A 21804-nucleotide genomic window follows, 5' to 3' on the forward strand; every position below is an offset into this window, starting at 1 on the left:
AGCAGCCACGTGTTCTGCTCCGAATCCTGGTCCTTAATCCCTCATATTTGAATTTAAAGCAACAGGGGTATAAATTTGTCATTCCTCCTTATGTTGATATCCCTGCAAATAAAATAACTCTTGTCTAAGTAAGGACTTCATATAGAAATGGCAATAATATTCCGTATATTAATAAAATAAATGCTGTGGGAGATACAAGAAGTTAAATACAACGTGATCGTCAGAGAAATATTTAAACTCGTGACTGTCGACAGGTTGCCCGAAATCTGAATCTCCTGGAAAAGCTGGAGGCTGTGAATCTTCCCCTCATAAGTTAAAGCAGAAACCACGAAGGAAATGAAGTTGCTGGTGACTTGTCTGGAAGGCAAATGGATTGGTGAAATCTGTTTTGAGTTAGTGGCAGTGGCAATAACACCAAAATTGTGCTCTCTAGCTGTGGATTTTGGCTACTGCAAATTAAAATGCTAAGCACTGAAAAGTCAAGTCACAGAGCTGCACGGCACAGAAAATAAGACCTCAACCGAACTTGGCCATGCTGACCAAGTTGTCTAACTGAGCTTCTTTTATTTGCCTGCCTTTGAGCATATCTCTCTACAAACTTCCTATCCATATATGTCCAATTTTTAACTGACTTTTAAATGTAATTGTACTCACCTCTATCACTTCCATAGGCATCTTGTTCTATTTACCCACTACCTTACCAACATTTGTACATCCAACTCCTGTACTGAAAACCTGTCTAATGAAAGACAGATTGCCATATGACTTCTTCACCACCTTGTCTACTTGGGTTGCTACTTTCAGGCATCTGTAGGTCTCTCTGTTCTCCAATGCTTTTCAGGCTCTGCTATTCATAGTGTATTATTATTTTTTGCCCTGTTATTTTTTGCCCCAAAGGTATCGTTTTACACTTGTTCATGTTGAATTTTATCTGTCATTCCCCAGTTGTTCAAGACTATACTATAAAGTTAGATAACCTTTTAACTGGCCACTATACCACTAATTTCCATGTCATCTGCAAACTTACTAACTCTGCCACTAATATTTTCCTCCAAAAAATATATGGAGGTGGAACTTCTACCTTGCTCAGTTTTGCTGAGTGGGTGCTGGAAACAACTGAATGCAATGTCAGGAGGAAATATTTGAAGAAAGTCAACACTCTGTTCCCCATATCCTTCATTTGATTCCATGCTCTTCAATCAGATTCTATCATCTGTAGCTTTTTGTCACCTCCACCTATCACCTCCTAGCTTCAGACACAATTTGCACACCCTCCCCTTCTAACCCATCCTCACTTGGATCCACCTATTGCTTGCTGCTTCTTGCCCCACCCATTTATTTCACCTTTTTTAAACTGACGACCTCCCCAGTATCTTTCAATTCACATAAAGGCCTTGACAGGAACATTAGATGTCTGTTTCCAACCACAGATGCTGTTAGACTCACAGTTCAAAGGTTCATTTACTATCAAAGTATACAACTCTTCTTCTCCAGATAGCCATGAAACCAAGAAGCTGAAGTTCCTCCATCAATTTGCTTGTTGCTCCAGATTCCAGTGTCTGCAGCATCAGAATTTAAGTAACAAAACTGGGGTTCAGTGGTGATGACTGAGCCTCCTGTCCCATTAAAGATTTCTAATGGGTGCAGCATGCCCGGGGCCAGGGAACAGAATATATTTTCCATCATCTAGCTTCACACTTTCAAAATTTATCCTGTTGGCTGGATTCTTTGTTAAGGCATTTTTTTTTTAAATTTCTTCATTTTTCCAGAACCTGGTCATCACCAACAAGGCCATTATTTATTGCCCATCCCTAAGTACTCTTGAGGGCGATTGGTGATCTATGCTCTTATATTAGTTTAATTCTTCTGATGAAGCTATATGTGTGATGTTGTATGAGAAGGAGTTCTAGGACTTAGAACTGGAAATAGTGTAAGAACAGCAATATGATTCAAAGTTGGGGTGGTGTTCAGCTTGGAAGAAAATTTGCAAATGGGGTATTCCATTGTGCCCGACACCTTGTATTTCTTCATGGGATGGGAAGTGCCGTTAGAGTAACCAGAAGAATATTTTATAAATAACTACAGCCACTTGGTGCTGGTGGCGGATGGAAAGAACATTTAGTGGTCAACATTGGGCCAATTAAGCAGGCTGTTTGTCTTGCCTGGTCTCACGATAAGGGCGTGGACCGAGGAATATTGAGGGAGAGGAAATGTTACATTTAGAAGGTTAGGGATTTTTGGAATTCTGAACTGAGCTGTGGGTGCTCAGTTGCTTCAGTTGTTGAATATATGTAAGGTTTGTTATCAAGTTTTGAACATTTGGGGTGGGGCAAGAAAGGAGGTCAGCTTGGATCTTATTGAACTGTGGAGCAGACTTGATGAGTCACACAACCTAGTTTGCTCCTATTGATTGTTTGCATGAGGACACAATAAAATCATCTGTGACCTGTTTGTCAATTTTCAGATTCATATTACCATGCTTGATCAGTGACTCATACTCAGCTGCTTTAGGCTCAACACTCTAGAATAACCCCTCCTTTCTTCAGCTCCTCTTTCAAGATGCTCCTTAAAATCTCTCCTGTCATAAAATTTTATGCAGATGTAACTGAAATTTTATTTGATACCCACTCCAACAAAGTACCTTGAGGTATTTTTATTACATTACGGTGCCATATTATGTTGCAATGGCAAGGATTCACAGTCCAGTGGCATTACATTTAAGGTTTCTGAAGCTCTGGCACAGAAGCATAACTGAGGCCTGAGGTAGATCAGCCATTATCATACTGACCCAGATGGAAAGGTCAGACAGTCCATTTTCATATATCCATTTTTTGTCAAAAAATTATTTGCAGATGGCAGCAGTTTTTAAGGACACTAGAACTTAAATGCTACAATGAGCCCACATGGGAATTTTGCCCGATATGATAGAGGGATCGTTCAAAAGACATAATGCTTTTCCTTGAATATTCAGACTGGGACCACATTCCATACAGTGGCTGTCCAATGCTACAGGTAGTACCTCAAGCACAGAAGTTGGTACACATCATGTTTTTCTTCAGGTCCAGAATGACAGAAGATCCAGGTTAAGTTCAATCCCGGCACATAATATTGTTGTTTTGATGGTTATTCATAAGTTACTACACCATATCCTTATCTCTGTTATACTTTGCTAATGTGAAAGCCTGTAATTTTTCTAAAAATATTTTTTAGCATTATTTATTCCTGCAGAGTCCTGCTCTGTGAACCAGCCTATTAATCACAAGAAAGTTAGCCTATTTTATTGTCAAAAGGTGCTGGTCTATGTTCCTCCAGAATCAATGAATAAGCCAATGGCCTGTGACTTTTCTGGAGGGGGTTGGCCCCATTAGAAATAGCTCCATCTGTCACTCATGTGCGTGTACACACACACACACACACACTCACACTCACACTCTTCATTATCAATATTCCCCAGATTAAAACAAGAAAGAAACCCCTTCTACTCACTGACATTGTTCTCTCACTTGGCTTTCACTAACTTTACAAACTTCCTTTAAAAGCCTTTATTGAAATTACTCAGTCAATCCCTGTGGAGTCTGAAAGCCTAAATCTAATTGCAGAACACTAAGACATGCTTGATGTGATGGGAAAGCCCTGAAGCTTTGAAAGACTGAAATGTCTAACCATCTGCTTCTCATACCAATGAACAAACAATGGCGTCAAAAGAGAAGAGAAATGGCACTCAGTACCTGGGATTCTTTTAATTACTAGTTTAGTGAAACCATCAGCATGTGGAGGACATATGAAAGCAAGAATGTGAAATATCAGTTCCCAGAGTGACTGCTTAAAATAAATAGGAAGTACCCATCAATCATGTTAGCGTTTAATTATCTTAATGCTTATTTTCCAAAAGTGGAATCTTGTTATATGCAATTGGTCACAAAAGAAATGACAAGCGGACGACTGAGTGGTTCTGATTTGTATTAAACAACATTAGAAATAAGCTAGAATTGGTACAGAGCAGATCATTGCAAAACAACTAGGTGCACATTATTAGCTTTCTTCCATGATTGAAGCAGAGCTAAGGGCTGATTATTTGTCCTCTTCCTTGTGAGATGGTTTTAACCTATTTGCCATTCACCATCACTGCAAATTCCAGTTGAGCCACACTTGCTCATTATATATAGTGCCTCAGAATTTCAACAGCTAAACTTTTAGTATCAGCTTTTTTCCCCTGATATGTAGCCTTTGTAAAGAGTTACCTCTTTAATACATGTTATTTCAATACAATAAAATAAAATTTGGTGTTTGACAATTTGCCTACTGATACTTAGCCATACTACAGAATTACACCTTTAATATATTTCAATTCAATGTAATAAAATAAAATTTGCTGTTTGACAACTTGCCTATGCTTTAGAGAGGAACAATTAGAAAATTAATTATTTTTTATGATAAATTGCCAGCTTAAGTAGCACTTGCATCAAGATCTCAATCTCTGTTTTTTGTTCAGAAGACAATCCAGGTTGGATAGTGTTAGAAACTATTAACTGGTGCTGCAGTTATTGTTGAACCTCAAAGCTTTATTTGGATTACAGGATACTAACTACTTTTGTTTAAATAATAAGTACACTATGCAGTAGACAGCAGAGAATTGAAAACAGGATGAATTATTTATGTTAAAAAGTGCAAAGAAATATCTGCAAATGTGATTGCAAAACATATAAATGGAAATTGTTAAATAAATATTAAAATATGAAAATAAGACAATACCAAAAATCTTTTCTGTCACATCATAAATCACTTAATATCGCTGTTGATATCTGAGATGATTAATTGCTCTGACTTATTCGTAGAGCATTACTTTGCTCTACCGAGCTGTCTATCTATTTATGGCTCAAAAGTAAATTTAACATTGAGGCTGAATTGTGATGTACTCAGCCAATTTGATAGTAGCTTCAGAATTTTCTCAATAATTTTTCCATTTATTTGTGTAGGGTGAAACTTGACATATCTAGGAAAATAGGTTAGTTTTGAAAGGGTGAACTAATTAATGGGAACATCTTCAAATATAGGCATTATTTCTATTGCTTTTCCATCCATCTATTTCACTGAGATTTAGAAAGTTAGTACCTGCCAATTCATCTACAAAGATGTTCAGCAATGTTAACAGTGAAAGAGTCTCTTCAATCCTAAGCAAACAGAGGAGCTCCAAGGGTTAATTAATTGGAGAAGTGGAGTATTAGATGGCTCATAGTGAACTGTTTCTACACCTCCTCACTCATCAAACAGCAGATCTGTATCTCAAACTGACCTTGAATTGCAGCAGTCGCAGGAATAAAGAAAAACAGATCAGCCACTGTTTTTATGTTTAAGCTCCATTCCCCAGACACACCAAAGTAAACAGAAAAATGTCTTGAACTTACATTTTCAAAATGTTTAACAAGACTACATCACAGAATTAGGACATGGGTGGGGAGAATGGAAAATGTCCTTGTGGTTCTTTTCTGCACCACGAGTACCAGAATCAAACCCAACCTGCATGCACCCCTCTTAAAAGGCTGTCGCAAGCCATGTTCTTTCTATGGTCTAGGCCACATCAGGATACCCAGACAGAGAGCACGTGTATCTTTAGACGACTCATTTTACAGCCAGCAGCTACTAAGGAGTTTGCAGCCAATAGTGAAAACATCACGATAGGATACCAAGTCAAATGTCAAAGTGAGGGGAAGAAGTTTCAAGAATCAGAATCAGGTTCAATATCACTGGCATTTGTTGTGAAATTTGTTGTTATGCAGCAGCAGTACCTTGCAATAAATAGTAATAAAAATTGTAAATTGCAGTAAATATATATATATTTAAAAGTTAAATTAAATAGTGTAAAAACAGAAAAAAAATGTAGTGAAGTGGTGTTCGTGGGCTCAATGTCAGAAATCTAATTGCAAAGGGGAAGAAGCTATTCCTGAATTGTTGAATTGTTGAAAGTGTGCTTTCAGGATTCTCTACCTCTTCCATGACAGTAGCAATACTTCCAAGATGGCGGCACGACGCAGCTTGCAGCGGCCACTCCGGAACTGATTATCTGTTATTTGTGAAGCGGGGTGCCATGCGCAATCATAATCGATTGAAAACGGACGTGGAAGCACGGAGAAACATCAGGAAATTCCAGGAAGACCTTCTTCGTTGCTGCTGCTGCTGAGAGGTCCGGGACTCTGCTGGGAAGAACAGGCCCCCAGTCCTCGGGGTCGCGTTGCGAATGGCCGTTGGCGGGGCTGTCTTAATACGCTCGGCAGAGGATGGTGCTTAGAGAAGCTGTGCCGGAGGGGATGGTCGTCGGCTCGGAGGTTCGACGGACTCAGGTCGCTTTTGGTGTGTGCTGCGTCTGCGAGGCTGAGTCGGGCGGCACCTTGGAAGTCCATAGCGGGGGTATTCCCTTCTGCCGCCGGCGTGGGATGGCGAGTCTGTCGGGACCCTGGGGACTTGTGGAAACTGTGGTGATTTCTTTTGAATTTACAGTCCTTTAACATCTTGGACTATTTTTACTGTGCCCATAGTCTGTTTTTTTTAAATCAATTATGCTATTGTTTGCACTGTTGTAACTATATGTTGTAATTATGTGGTTTTGTGCAGGCCTTGTAGCTTTAGTTTTTGGTCTTGTTTTGTCTGGTGGATTTGGAGCTCCTTTCTGGGGAACACGCTAGATGGTAGCGTGATATTAATACGCAGCAGCCTCTCTGGACTCTGGATTGGGGATTGCCAAACGTTAACGTGGATGTTCTGGTGTAGTCTGTTTTGTCATATGCTTTTGTGATATCATTCTGAGGGAACGTTGTCTCATTTTTAAACTGCATTGCATTTGTGGTTTCTAAATGACAATAAACTGAATCTGGATCTGAATAAGAACAAGGCATGATCTGGGTCCTCAAATGATGGATGCCGCCTTTTTGAGGCATTGCTCCTTGAATGTGTCCTGGATGCTGGGGAGGCTAGTGCCCATGATGGAGCTGACTGAGTTTACAACTTTCTACAGCTTATTTTGATCCTTTGCAGAGGCCCCTCCTCATACCGGTCAGACATGCACCCAATTAGAATGCTCTCCACAGTACACTCTATATAAATTGGCAAGTGACTTTGGTGACATACCAACTTTTCTCAAATATGGTTAAATACTCAACACTCTTCCAAACTTAGCTATAAATTCCAACTCAATTTAGAATGCATCTCAATTTATACTGTACATATACTGTATACAGTCTATTATATAAAACAACTACTATATAGATACCTACACCATAGTAAATTTTAAATTCTCCTATTCAGGCCTAAAGAGTCAGTCACTTGTAGAAGATTTCATACTCTTGTGGGATAATGTATTTCCTAACAAGCAGATCACTGCTTGGCAAGTGAGCCTCGTGGCTGTGAAACAATCTCAGGTTCTGGGGCCTCCTCTGTGTAGGAGTTGACTCTGAGACTGGAATAAATGGTTCTGACAGCTTTGGACACCTTTTTTCTCCTTTTCTTGGCTTTTCTCTCTGGATCTATTTTGACCCTTTTTTTAATCTATTATCTTTTCAACTTCGTCTTTATTTTTTCACATCTCCCTTTTACTTCTTTCTAGAACATGCATCTTGATCTTGGGAAAGTACATTTAATTCACTGGTGTATTCTCTTATTAATCCTTCTGTTGCTCCCTTTATGACCTGATCTCTCCTCTTGGTTTCCTCATCTACAACATCATCTGACGAATCCTTTGTTTTTGTGTCTCCATTGACTCCTTTCTTTTTGGCCTTCTATTCATCCAGCTGGGATTTTGGTCTTTGTATCTACTTTTACAAGAAGCTTTTTGATTCCCACTTGAATCTTAATGTACGTGGTTCTTTTCACAAAAGCTGAATGCTTGCAACTTCCCTGGAGCTCCTTGAACTCTCTTCTAGCTTCAAATCAAGCCACATTTCACAAGTATATATTAGCAGCTTTCTCAGATATGTTACTTACAAAAACTGTTGTGGACGTAGATCTGCTTTTGTCACTTTCATGATTTCTCTAAGCAGCATGGTCCTTTCTTGGTCCAATATGCTTTCCAACCAGAGGCACAGAGGTAGGCACCAACATCTGTTCATGGTGTACAGCACGAAGACAGTTGTGGCACGAACCAGTATCTTTCTTAATTCCCTTTCAGTTGACTCAGTTACAAGGGATGGCAAATGGTAGATGGATCTCCAACCAGGTTGTAGTTGTCTCAGGCACTTACGTCCCCACAATGTTGGCTCTCCTGTTTTACCACACACAAGCCCAATGTGGCTTGATGATTGTTATATGTCCAATTCCATTTTAATTATTTTGCTGTTTACCTCTGGTGTAAGCCATATTGCTTGTCTATCGTTAATTTTCAGATTGCAAATCTCAAGACTACACAGTCCTGCACCATTCTCATCATTATCAGGTTTTTCAGCAATGTATGCAGATTAGTACTCTTGACTTTTTAATCTTTATACCTTCTCTGTGCAGTCCATTTATTTCTGCCCAACATGCTTTTTGTACGTGTCCTACTTTGTAGAATTTCCTGCAAGTTTCACCTTTAAATCTGCATTGGTCTGGTGTATGTGAGCCCCTGAAACAACGGTAACACAATTTTTTTCAGCCAAGCCAGTTTCTGCATAGACATTACAAATTTGTTTATGCTCACTTTCATTCCTGACCGCAACTCCATTGTGTCTCTGTCTGCTGTTTGCACTGATAGTGATTTCAACTGCTCTTTTAAATGTAAGTTGTGCTTCAGAGAAGAACCATTTTTGAATACTTTCTTGTAAGATTCCACAAACAAAATGACCTCTCTTAGTTCATCAAGCCTATTACTGAACAGACAATGCTCTGACAATCTATTTAATTCAGCCACGTACACCGAAATGGACCCCCTTCCTTTTGATTCTGCTTGTTAAACCTAAAGTGTTCACAATCAGCAATGGTTTTGGTTTTACATGTTTCTGCATAATTTTCATGATATCATCAAAGCTCATTTCAGTTGGCTTTGTCGGAGCAGTCAAATGTCTAAGTAAACTATCTGCCTTTAAATCCAATGCACTCACTTCTCATGGGCTATACCATTTGCTTTAAAATGCTGCTCAACTTTTTCAAGTATACAAAATCTAGTTATCTGTTATGTTACAGAATGTGCCTATCTTTCCAATATAGCCAGCCATTTCTGCGTTTTCTTATGATTATTAAGATTCAGTACTCACTGCTTTTGAACCCGTGAATTCTGCTGTTTTATGCACTTTTTAAAACAACTTAGTAGTGTCTTTCCTTTCAAAGAACACATGCTGCAATGCTTTTTTTTAAAGACTCAAATGTCTCACTGCCATTTTTTTAAAGAATCGAACATCCTGATGCGCTTCAATGGGTAGGTAGTCGTCCTGGGCACATTTTAAACATCCGACATCACTGTTATATTTTGTAACTTCAAAACATTAAAACTAATGAGAAGAAAACCCAGTAGTTTTCTAAAGGAGTCCAAAATGCAAGTCTAACTTTGTTTTTTCACTTTAAGTGAGGCTCACGTGGTAGTGTGATGACATATGCCACTTATGTACTCTTACAGATAACTCACAGGCATTATGAAAACAACAACGAATGCTTAAATCAGATAATATATGTACAATATAACTGAAAGATTACTAAAATGTTCAATACACAACAGTATGGAAGGACATTATGGGATATTGCCCACAATTTTTCCAAAGCACTGGGTGAGAGTAGGTATTGCCAGAGAATTAAAAATGTTATTTGTTTTTCAAAAAAGATATATAGATACCAAGATATATAGTGATAATCATGTTAAATTCTGTACGCAATTTAGTGCCACCATGCATATTCATGTGAGTCATTGTTTTCAATGATGAACTTGGTCAAGTCTAATTATAGGAGTAGACTTACTGATGGAACTAGTGCAACATGCATAGCTCTCAAAACACAACCAAATACAAGTCAGATATGAAATATTTGTCATTGTTAGTGCAGCACCAAAAGTCTCATTGAGAGTAAAGTGTGTTTTTTTCCTTTCCTTGATCTTTTATGAATGTGCACCACAGCTTATAATTTCACGTGCACATTTCTTATATGACACATTTCATATTTGATACAAGTACAATGCTATTTAGAAAAGATGTTATTTTCAATTGTCTTCTCAAAATTTCAATGTTTATAATTTTGAACAGCTTTTCTAAAACGCTGCTTTTATTTCTATCTATCTTTGTTATACTTTTATTAATAGTAAAACAATGAACACATGGAAATATGAAACATGACTCATCTATTACTTTTACTAATTCACTTATCAATGATAATCTCTACTCAAATTTTCCTTGACACACCAGGAGAATTTTTTGGAAGATTATTGCCAGTCTGGGCACACACTCTCAAAAAGGTTTGCCACCTCTGGTCTAGACGGAATGGATAGTGGGAGGCTTTCCCTTTGGTGCGAGGCTGCAGAAGACGTCACACGTATCAAATATGGAGGAAGCGAATTAGAAGTGACATGAGCAAAAATGATTTTTTTTTGTGCAGTGCAGTTAGAATCTTGAAAGGAGCATCTGCAGTTATTGTGGCTTTTCTGTGTGACAGTGTAGTCTGCAACCAAAATTCCAAGCAAGGAATGAACTATGGAGCAAGAGTATAATATGTTAATCCTACTTTACGTATATAGATTCAGCAATACCAGCTGGAGTTGAACATCTTTAGGAGTAGGTTTCTTCCTGTTCTAGTGTTGCTGCTAAACGGAACATACATTGTTGCATGTTTTTATCCACCAGCTATGATGGTATGAATGATACTCTCACTCTGAATGAGATGATAGTCTCAAGACCAAATGATGTGATTCAAGTTGATGAGATAGGTACCATATTATGTGAGTGGGGCAGTGATGTAGATGCAGTTATTTGGATGAGGTGATCAACCAAGGCTCTCAGTTGGACACAAAAGAACCCATCATTCTATTAATGAATGGGAGGGGGTTTCTCTAATGGTCTTGCTTATCATTGTATGTAAAAGACAATTATCTGGCCATTATCATATTGCTGTTTGCATGATCTTATTCCAAGCAAACTAGCTACATATTTCCCAATTATTACAATGATTGTTGTCCCAAAAGAAATCCTTAGAGTGCTTTGGGTGTTCAAGGTTGTAAAAGGCATCTTATCAATTCAAATATTTCTTCCTTATTGAAATAGGTATACAAAAACAAAATGTGTTTCCATATTGCTCTCAGCCATCAGATCTTGAAATAGTATCTCTGTAAAACTGTCAGACTGCCAGCATCAAGACCATTTTCTACTGGGTCACCCTGACTATATTTAGTCTTATGGGGACTGCAAACCTTTTTATTATCTCTGGGCTATTCTCATAATGCACCATTAGGACTTCAGTATTCTATCGATCAAGGGTCAAAATGACAACTAGAAGCCTGTTAATACACTCCCCACTCACCATTACTTCATAGGCAGTTGTGCAGAATGGTTTAATGTAAACCCAGAAGACCAGTGCTGTTTGATTGCTCTCTCAAGGTTTGCCCTACAATAAATACTAAAGGCCTTAAAAACTTCTAGGACATGCCTTGTTTAAAAAAAATCAATTATTGGGATTACTCTGATTAATGTGTGGAAATAAGTGCCCATTAGCCCAAACCCTTAGGTGATAATGTCAGGAAATGAGTGCTGTTACATGCTGTAACCAACAGCAGGAATGGTGATGGAGCATTTCCATAAATGACCCTGATTATTGAAGAACTACAGTTAAATAAGAGAAGACACCCTGTGGCAGGTCAGCTAAGTCTCAGTGCAGCTGGGGCTGAGATGGTGAAAACTCCATTCTTACTACTAGAATGATAGAATAAGAAAATGCAACAAGGAGCAGGCCAATCAGCCCCTCTAGCCTTTACCACTGCTTATGTTCCTGGACAATGAATACAGAGCTCAGAGTTAATGCATGATACGCCACCACGGAAGTTGAAGAACTTAAACTCAGTTATTTTTAGTTGAGTAACAGACCTTTAGGGAAGGAAAACCTATCAACCTTCCCATCTGGCCCATAGTGATTACTGACTCAAGTAAAAGCTGACTTTTAATAGTCCTGTGAGATGATTTAACAAGCTACACAATAGTACCAAACTGCCATGAGCAGATAATAAAGTCCTACCACCATATTCACAAGTAATTAAATACTGAAAATGTTAGCGGTGCTCACAACTTAAAGAATTGATGATTTAAAAAACAAAAACATGAATGGTGTTGGGAGGGGAGAGACTTTGCACCAAGGAGTGCTTCATGGGTGTTTCTGAATAGCCTGGCTCTTTGCATTTCCCATGGTAGGGAAGTGACCGACTCTTTCCCCACCAAATCCCACTCCACCTAAAAGTTCAAAGCAAATTTATTACATATGTCACCATACACAATCCGGAGATTCATTTCCTTGTGGGAAATCACAATAAATACAAGAAACACAATAGAAACAATGAAAGACCACAACCAATAGGGCAGACAACAACCAATGTGCAAAAAAGACCTAGCAAACTGTGCAAATACAACAAGAAAGAGACAAATAATAATAATAAATAAGCATCGAGAACGTGAGATGAAGAGTCCTTGAAAGTGAGTCCAGCTCAGTGATAAGGCAAGTGAAGTTGAGTGAAGCCTCTCCTCCTGATGGTTGATGGGTATTGACTGTTCCTGAACCCTGGTCATGAGACTCCTGCGTCTTCTTCCTGATGGCAGCGGGGAGAAGAAGGCACGGCCTGGATGGTGGAGGTGCCTGATGATGGATGTTTCTTTCCTGTGACAGCTCCATGTCAATCAGCTCAATGATGGGGAGGGTTTTACCTGTAATTGTCTGCCCATATTTGTCAAAGTTTTGGATGTCGTGATTAATCTTTGCAAACTTATAAGGAAGTAGAGGTGCTGCCATGCTTTCTTCGTAAGGACACCAGGACAGATCCTTTGAAATGATAACACCAAGGACTTTAAAGTTGTTGACTCTCTCCACCTCTGATTCCTCGACGAGGACTGGCTCATGGACCCCCCAGTTTCCTCCTCCTGAAGTCAATAATCAGCTCCTTGTTCTTGATGATCTTGAGTGAAAGGTTGTTGCTGTGGTATCACTCAGCCAGATTTTCAGTCTTCTTCATATATGCTGATTTATCACTTCCCTTTATTTGGCCAACAACAGTGGTGTCCTTGGTAAACTTACATATGGCATTGGAGATGTGCTTAACCTCACAGTCGGCCACAGCCTTGTGGTGCACCTGTGCTGAGGGGCATTGTGGAGGAGATTTCGTTGCCAATCCTAACTGACTGGGGTCTGTAAGTGAGGAAATCCAGGATTCATTTGCACAAGGTGGTATTGAGGTCGAGGACATGAAGCTTACTGATTAGCTTTGAAGGGATGATAGCATTGAATGCAGAGCTGTAGTCAATGAAGAGCATCCTGATGTCTGCATCTTTGTTATCCCGATGTTCCATGATTGAGTGAAAAGCCAATGAGATAGCATCTGCTGTTGACCTGTTGAGATGGCCATATTCCATGCCGCATGATCCAGTCCATGCTCCCTACTGCATTCCTACCTTTTCCCAGCCTGGCTCTGGCAATACACCAGGGGAGTGGTTAATAGCTTTTCCTCTGACTGGAAGGAGCTATTGATGGCTGTTGTTTAAGTATGGATCTAACACCACTTATAAAGAGTACATGGTTGCGTACAACATGCCTACATTATTACTGCCTGCAGCACTGACAGGGGCTGAGGGGGTTGGAGTGCAGCTGGCAAAGGGGGCTGGAATGTGTGGGCAAGTGTGCAGATAGGTGGAGGAGGAGGGTTATAGACTAGTATAAGGGCATTTGCCATGTAAATTAGGTTGTTAGTGCAGCAGACCATCAGACTAAAATTGCTGTATTTTACATACTGCTGCCTGTCATTCTTTCCCTTGCCAACAAATACCCAAGCCATCTTGAAATCCTGTGATGCATTAAATAACAAAGTGTTGTACCACTTTATATCAAAAGAGATGTATTTGGCATTATATGAAAGGCAACTGCCAATTTGTGTGGAGGAAACCGACACAAACAGCAAAGTGATAATGACCAGATAAACGGTTTGAGGAATGTTGATTGAGAGACAAATACTGGCAACGTAACCAGGAATAAATGTTCTTCAAATTAATATTCTGCGATCTTTTACTCCTATTTGAAAAAGCAGCAGAGTTTTTGAATTACTCACCTCACTCTTTCAGCAATTCTCTCAGCACAGGTTTTGAGTTCAACTTTCCGGAGTGCATCTTGAATCTACACCCTTCTGACTCAAAGTGAGATTGTTACCCACTGAGCACTGATTGGGACCACCCAGGTGAAAAGTTAGAGTAAGATGTTCTCACAGATGGAATGTGGACCTTAATTGGTCAAGGGTGCATTTTGATCACAGCCTTTCTTTTACAGGTGGTGTGATCAGTAGATAAAGAACAGGGATAAAAATAAAAATGGAAATTACTTCAGTATTTCTAAAGGACAAAGTTACAAAATACATCTTTTAAAGTAGTGATGCTTCAGATATAAGCAATATTAAAAAAGTGTGCATGAAGAGTGAGGATTAAAAAGGGGCTGCTTAACAATCATTATTTTGCTTTATAATGCGGGGTCTCAAAAGGGAACCATACTCTGCATGAATTTGTTCCTTTCACAACAGAAATGGGAATATAATGAATGGAATTTCAGCCTGAATCACTTTCAGCAATGCATGGTTTGGCTTTTGAGAGACATGTTAGGGATCCCTTAATTAAGAGTGGTCATGGTTTTAATGTTTTGTTTACAGGACTATTTTGAAAAATAATACATGGCAATATATATCAAATCTACATTATGATTGATATTTTTAGGAATTTAACAAAAAAATGTATGTTTTTGATATCATTCTGAACAAGGTTAACTTTAATTTAGATGCAATACATACTGATGATGGTGCATTAACTTTTAACAAAATGCAGGTCTTCAGCATGAAATAAAGTCTTAACTTTCTGTATTTTTTTCAAATTAAAACATCATCATTTTTATATAAATCTATTCTTTGTACTGCATTCTCTAAAATTTTCACAAGTTCCATCTTTGGTAGGAGTAGACAACTGAATCTATGATCTTGTAATTCAGGTTTTTATGTCCTGATCTATGCTGATTCTGTGGGATTCAAAATAAAAATGAAGTTGCATGCAGTTTAAATCAGTCTAAACTCCCTTCCTGTTCATCTATGCAGCCAGTCTTACTGTCCACTGATTAACCAGGTTTTACTGATAGAATGGACTCAGCTTGAATTAGTTTTAAGAGGATTTCTTCACTAAGAGGCTTGCAGGCCAGAGACAAAATTCTGTCAGCTTACAGAGGAACAATAGCCTTTAAACTGATCCTTGTGTCAGACAAGTGAGGTTGAATGAAGTTAAAATTAATCTTATACATCTTGAAAGGTTCGGTTCTGCAAGGCATTGGGTGATGGAATAAATTGCTGCACCATTTCAAATAGAGGGAGTCTGACTTTTATCTTCCTTGGGTTAGATAGTTTCCGCTTTGGATGCAATTGGGAAAGTAGATGCCAATTATGCTTGAAATTAGGCTGCTTTACCAAAGCAAAGTTATGGCTCAAGTCCCTGTCCAAATTCATTTGGATAATCAGAAATGTACAATCTTTCATGAGCCAACAGTATCCGGCAGCATTCTAAAGCATAATCCTTCTTTAACATTATTTCCTTTGAATTAAGAAAACAAGATTTTTGACTTATTTCAGAAAAAGGACCTAAGAACTCTTAAAACTGTGCCTACCATATCTGTGTGCTGAAGCAAACATAACTTGAGGAGCATTCTTAAATTGATTGCAACCAGCAGAGACTCGCCTTAGGGATTGTTTCAGTCTGGCAAACTAATGAAGTTTGCAGAAACTTATGCTAGGCAGAATAGGTCTAAAATCGCCTGATCTTTCAAATGAAATTGGCCTATTTTAGCTAGACTGTGCTGATAGAACCAGCGCATTCCAGCCAAACCAGTTGTATGTTTATTTTTAATGTCTTACCAAACCACTTTATACCACCAGATACCTTTGATCCTCTTAAGATTCTTAATTTTCAAGCAAAGCACGGCCTTGTTTACGTTACCTACATTCAATAAACTCACATCAGTTTAAATGTATTTGCTAATTACATGACCACTTCTCAAATGGAACTAAGTGAATGAGAATAGTATTTTAGAAGCTGAGCCTAAAGCTGTTAATGGATGGGCGAAGTTTCCAAATGAACAGTATGCATAAAAACACAGTAAATAGGAGCAGGGGTCGGCAACTTAAACCTGACCCAGCATTCAAGTCCTACATAACATACCATGATTTTTCTACGCTATTTCTGCTCCTGCTCTGTACCAGTTTTCCTTCAATTCTCTGATCTCTCAGAATTAAAAACAATATAGAAGTGTACTGTTAATACATCAAGTGTACATGGAATCAGATTGCAAGTTACTCCGATCGTTCTTGTGCTGATGTGTGAACAAGTTCTTACCCTCTGACTGTTGCTGGGAGCTACCCATTTCCATTTCTTCTATCTGGGTACAAGGCTGGCTAAGCATTACAGTGTCTTCTTGTTTATCTAAGAAGCAGTTCAAAAAACACAAGGGAAAACCATGTTTTAGTGCAAATTTATTATCCTCATTTTAAGATGTCACAATGACAGTTAGAAAGCAAATTTCATTTTCAGGTAGCTGGTTTCCAAACAGTGAGCCAAGGTGCCAACACAGTTGTAAAGTCCAAAAATATACCTGTTTTGTGAAGTGCTTTTCCTTCCACTCTTTACTGACTGGCAGGTGTAACTATTACCAAGAACCAGTTCTTTTCAAATTCAATCTTTGCAAATTAATTTTATGATGATATTTTAAGAATTATAATTTAGTGTAGTTTAATACCGTAAATACAAAAAGCAAGGTTGATTGAAATGTAGATCATGATCTTTGAGAATGAAGCTTCTAAATCACTGGAAATTATTTTTAAAAATAATATACACAAGCCATTAATTAAAAATATACTTATAAGCTCTTAAAGGGTGCATATTGTTGCTCTGGTATCTGAAAGAACCAGCTTTGTTTGTCAAGCCTTCATATGGGTTGGAAATGAGGACAATTAGGAAAGGTTTTTCATGATGACTACTTCACTTGAGAGCTGTAGCTAATTTTGTGGGTACAGCTAGCATATCTGCACACAAGATTTTGGAATGAAAATAAGATCTGCTTCATTCTGTCAACTTGTCCTTTAGACTGAATGAATTGCACCTTAAAACCCAGTGCAATCAAGCAGAATTTCACACAACTATTTTCGAGGTAAAACTTTCTTAATTCATACTAATGATAGGTTTGTCCCTTCAACACAAATACTTCCTCCTCTCAAAAAATGTCCAACAATTTTCTCGAAAATCAAGTTGCTGAGAATTTTTCTTATGTGGTATTAATAATATAATACCTCTCAATTGTTCACAGTGACGTTACATGTGTCAAATTAATTCATACCTTCAATTTGGCTGTCCATGCACGTATCATGTAGTTTTAAGTCATCATCATGACTAACTAAAGGTACTGCAAAATAAACACAAGAACAAAATGAAGAACTGTTCATTTGCTTTGAAATTAATTTCCAAAAAGAGTTAACAATCTCAAAGTTCAATTTCCAGATCTTTATTTATCATTAGGGTGAGATAAAACAAAAACAGTTTCACCAAAAATAAAGGTATGGCTGAATCACAGAGGTAATAAAAGGTAAATTCTTAGAAATTTATCTCTACCAATAGAGCTATATGTGCTTTATGATAATGTTATGGTATTGTACTCAAACTTTTGTAAAATACAATGTGCTAATGTGACCATATGGTGTATTTAATGTTGTGAAGCAGGGCTGAATTTTTAGTTACAGCAGTTTTTACATGTTTTGTTAGGCAATCATCAACATTTCCTGTGTCTCAGGTTGGTATTCAAGAGTGTAGTATTTGGGGTCTTTCATTAAAATTCTCTATCTGAGAGAGCTAGGGATATCTAGGAATTAATTACACTCAAGCCTGAGATAGACATATTTTTAAGGACCAATATTATCAAGAAATATGGGAAATAGGCAGGAAGAAAAATAATCAAGTTAGACTTCACTAAATGCTGGAAAAAGCCATATGGCCCACTTCTGTTCCTATTTTTTTAAAATCCATAAGCAGAAAAACAATATTACATATTCTTATAATTTGAAAGGTTGGTAGAATTTATAGAGTTGTTGAGGCTGGGAAGTGAACTATTACCCTGATCTCTCTTACTTCAGTGGTGAATCAAGGGTGTATTGCAGTATCAGAAGTTTTATTGTTAGGAAGTAACATTAGAGCAATACATTGCTTTCTTTCTCAGGTGAATGCAAACAATTCAGAGGCCGTATTTCAAAGAAGAACAGGGGAGTTATTCCTGTTCAACATCTATGCATCATTCAACGTCACTAAAACGTTATTTTTGGTTTACTGAATGCAAATTGTTGATCCTGTTTGCTACACTGCAAAATTGGGTTTATTTCAGAAGTACTTCACTGTCCTGAAAAATTATAAAAACAACAAAAAGTGTTTAAAATTCTTACTGTTGTTAGTATACACTACTGATTTCATGGATAATGCAGCTATTATCCTAAAGTAATCATCATACTGTAGTTGAATACCCAATTCTAATCATATCAAAATTGAACAAGTTCTACCGTTTATATTTGCTGGACAAGAGTCCTATTTCAGATCTTTTACATTGACTTTGAATTATAACAAGCCATAAATACAGACTTTTAAAACAACATTCTCTGTTGAGATATAATGTGATAAAATATGAATGGTTACAGAAATATTTAAGAAGACAAATTTTAAATATTATGAATAAATGGCATGGCAATCCTTTTTAAAAATATAGTCTTCCAATGCTTGCTAACTGAAGTGTAAAAAGGTTATTGGATAATTGATCACAAGACTTCAAAAAATTTGCTGGTGAGAGATGTATCCTCAACGTGTGTGGAATGCAAACTAGCAGCAGACCATACCGAAAATACTTGTCAATCTCGACAGCTCACAGTATCCTGCCCTTCAGAGGCAATCAACCTCTTCTTTTATGTTGCAGGTAAGTCACAACAGCATGCTAATGAACCTGTCGTAAAGATTGATCAGGAAGCTATGCTGTATGTAATGTTGCATCTGTAAGATGAATTAAATAATTCTGTTCCAAATAATAATTTCAAAGAAGGGATCCCAATAATCACTGGTAAAAGATCAAATATATGCTGAATCTCTCACATACTATGCTTTTCAGATCATCAAGACAGCATAGATGATCAAATATGAAATGGATTTAACTTTCCTCCTTCTGATGTCCGATTTTCAAAGTCAGATATTTAAACATGTAGGCCCGGATGTTCAATGACACAACATTATTTTTCTATTGGCTATGCAAATGAATCGGAGAACATTTCAGGATCCAAGTATATCAAGGTATATCAAGGTAAACCAGTTACTTATGGATGCATATTGTTCTTCACAATAATACAACTTGATGTATAATGTGACCATAAGACATAGTAAGATTTGTGCGGAACAACGGTTAGATCACTAGAATGCTATACAAAAGTTCTGTCATATTATTCAGAGATATGCTAATTATTGGGAGTTCTCAGAACAACCAAGTTTAAGGTTGATAGCCAGCTTGCAACAACCTCCCCTTTCATCCCCCATGTGTACAATAGTCCATCGACTTCTCTGTCTGAGCATTCAATACCAATTCCCTTCTCTTCCCTTTCCGACTATTTCACCCTATCGCTCTCAAAGAGAAGGATAATCCTTCCCTATACCCACTATTCTTTACTGTGCTGCTAACCCAGGCCCCCACTACATTTCAACTCATTCTGCAGTTCCTCTACAGACTCCATTCACAGGTCCCAACTGGATTGGAATCATAACCTCAGTCTTCCAACAGATCCACGAGCCTGAATCTCTCGCCCTTCTTCAGAACTGTTCTGTTCCCAGAATTCCCTTTACACATTCCACAATGTTGCAGAACACCATGAAAAGTCTGTAAAGGCCTTGCTGTATTATCCAATATCTTGGATCACAGTGAATTTTGAAGTGGTGGGGACTAATAAAATTTTTATGGGTGTGCCTTGGGGTGGGGGTTTCCCCGGATGACTTTGTACCAACCGTATTAAGGAATCTGAAACTGCTCAAAGTGCACATGGCACCATTTGTGAAAATTGTGCCTGGAAATTATTTTCTATCCTGAAACACAGTATGTTTATGACTGATCAACTGAGGAAAATGGTTGCCGTAGATAAGGAAACAAAAAGAAATCTTAATATAAAAAGCACCGCAGGGCTGAGGGACTGTGCAGACCATTGAACACAGGGAGATGCAGTACAAGCTTAGACATAGTCAGACAATATCTGGAATGAGTGATATTCGAGGTCTGAAGATAGGAAGCTGGCCAGGACTATGTGGTATTAGTCATGAGAATGCCCTAAAGTGAACCATAATCACCTAAATTAAAGGGACGTTACTGTTTAATATTGAAAATGTGGTCGCCAATTTCCTGCAAGCTCGCTCATGCCTACAGCAATATATTAGTAACCAGATGATGCCAATTAAGGGATAAATATTGCACAGGCCATCAGGGATAACTCCTGCATTTTTGAATTATAGTGCAATAGGTTAACTTCACATTGGGAAGGTGAGGGAAAATGATTCTCTTGGAAAATGTGCAGTACTCCATCAGAACTGGAATTTAGAGTTGGGGCTCTGGCCTGGATTTCTTTGCTCAAGTCGCTGGAGTTGATGTTGAGCCCATCACCCTCTGGAAGAATGTTATTTACTTAGCCATTGCTAACATGAGTCCCTTGCAGCAATTCTATCAATTATAAAAAGCATGGTCACCGTAGCTTAGTGGTTAGTGTAATGCTATTACAGTACCAGCAATCCAGGTTCAATTCTGCCAGTGTCTATCATAACTTTATACATTTTCCCCGTGACTGTGTGGGTTTCCTCCCACATTCCAAAGACATATGGAAGAGTAGGTTAATTGGTGACATGGATATAATTGTACTGCGTGGGCTTGTTGGGCCAGAAGAGCCTAGTACCGTGCTGTATTGATAAATAAATAAATAATTTACATTTATATTGCAGAATGGCTTTCTATATGAAAATGCATTGTTCTGAATATGTTGTCTGTTTCAAAAAAGCCCTCTCAAGGAATCATTTTATCAATGGAACGCATGTAAAGTTCTTACCGGGTGAGTCATGTTTTTCATCTTCTGTCTTTTTTGGAGAATTATTTGCTATTCCATCACCACTCTCTTCCACCGAGGCTGTGAAAATCAATGAGGAAATATATTCACATTGTAAGTCAAAAAATAGTACTGACATCAAAAATTGAAGGCTGAAATTGTTTAACATTAATTAGTAAACAGGATGTCCTGATTTTACACCCAGTAGTAAAACATTTGCATGATGTATGTGATTCTCCTAGCAAGATATTCCTAGCAAGAGAAACTGGTTACATTCCTCAAAGGTAGATTGTGTGGAAGACAGGGGTTTGCAGTAGATCCCAACACAAGTAGCAAGCCCACCATCTTAATGATGGCTGAGTGGTTGCCAAAGCTGTCAAAATACTATTAATGTTTTGTAATCTTTCTAATGTTCAAAAACAATAAACCTTACAAATGATTCAAATATATAATTATTAAAATTAGAAATAAAACTAAATGTCTTCAAATGTTTATTA

At 37.9% G+C, this 21804-nt stretch overlaps 1 protein-coding gene across 1 annotated transcript in view; it reads right to left on the reverse strand.

Annotated features, from left to right (window-relative positions):
* macrod2 (mono-ADP ribosylhydrolase 2) overlaps positions 1 to 21804 on the reverse strand; it is a 1184924-nt gene that overhangs the window by 14178 nt on the left and 1148942 nt on the right. Inside the window, exons 12-14 of the mRNA XM_073051265.1 lie at positions 21311 to 21388; positions 17545 to 17610; positions 16548 to 16634 (exon numbers count right to left, since the gene is read on the reverse strand). Coding sequence (XP_072907366.1) covers positions 16548 to 16634; positions 17545 to 17610; positions 21311 to 21388 — 231 coding nt within the window. The remainder of the gene's footprint in view (positions 1 to 16547; positions 16635 to 17544; positions 17611 to 21310; positions 21389 to 21804) is intronic.

This window comes from Hemitrygon akajei, chromosome 7 (assembly GCF_048418815.1).
Source record: "Hemitrygon akajei chromosome 7, sHemAka1.3, whole genome shotgun sequence".
NCBI lineage: Eukaryota > Metazoa > Chordata > Chondrichthyes > Myliobatiformes > Dasyatidae > Hemitrygon > Hemitrygon akajei.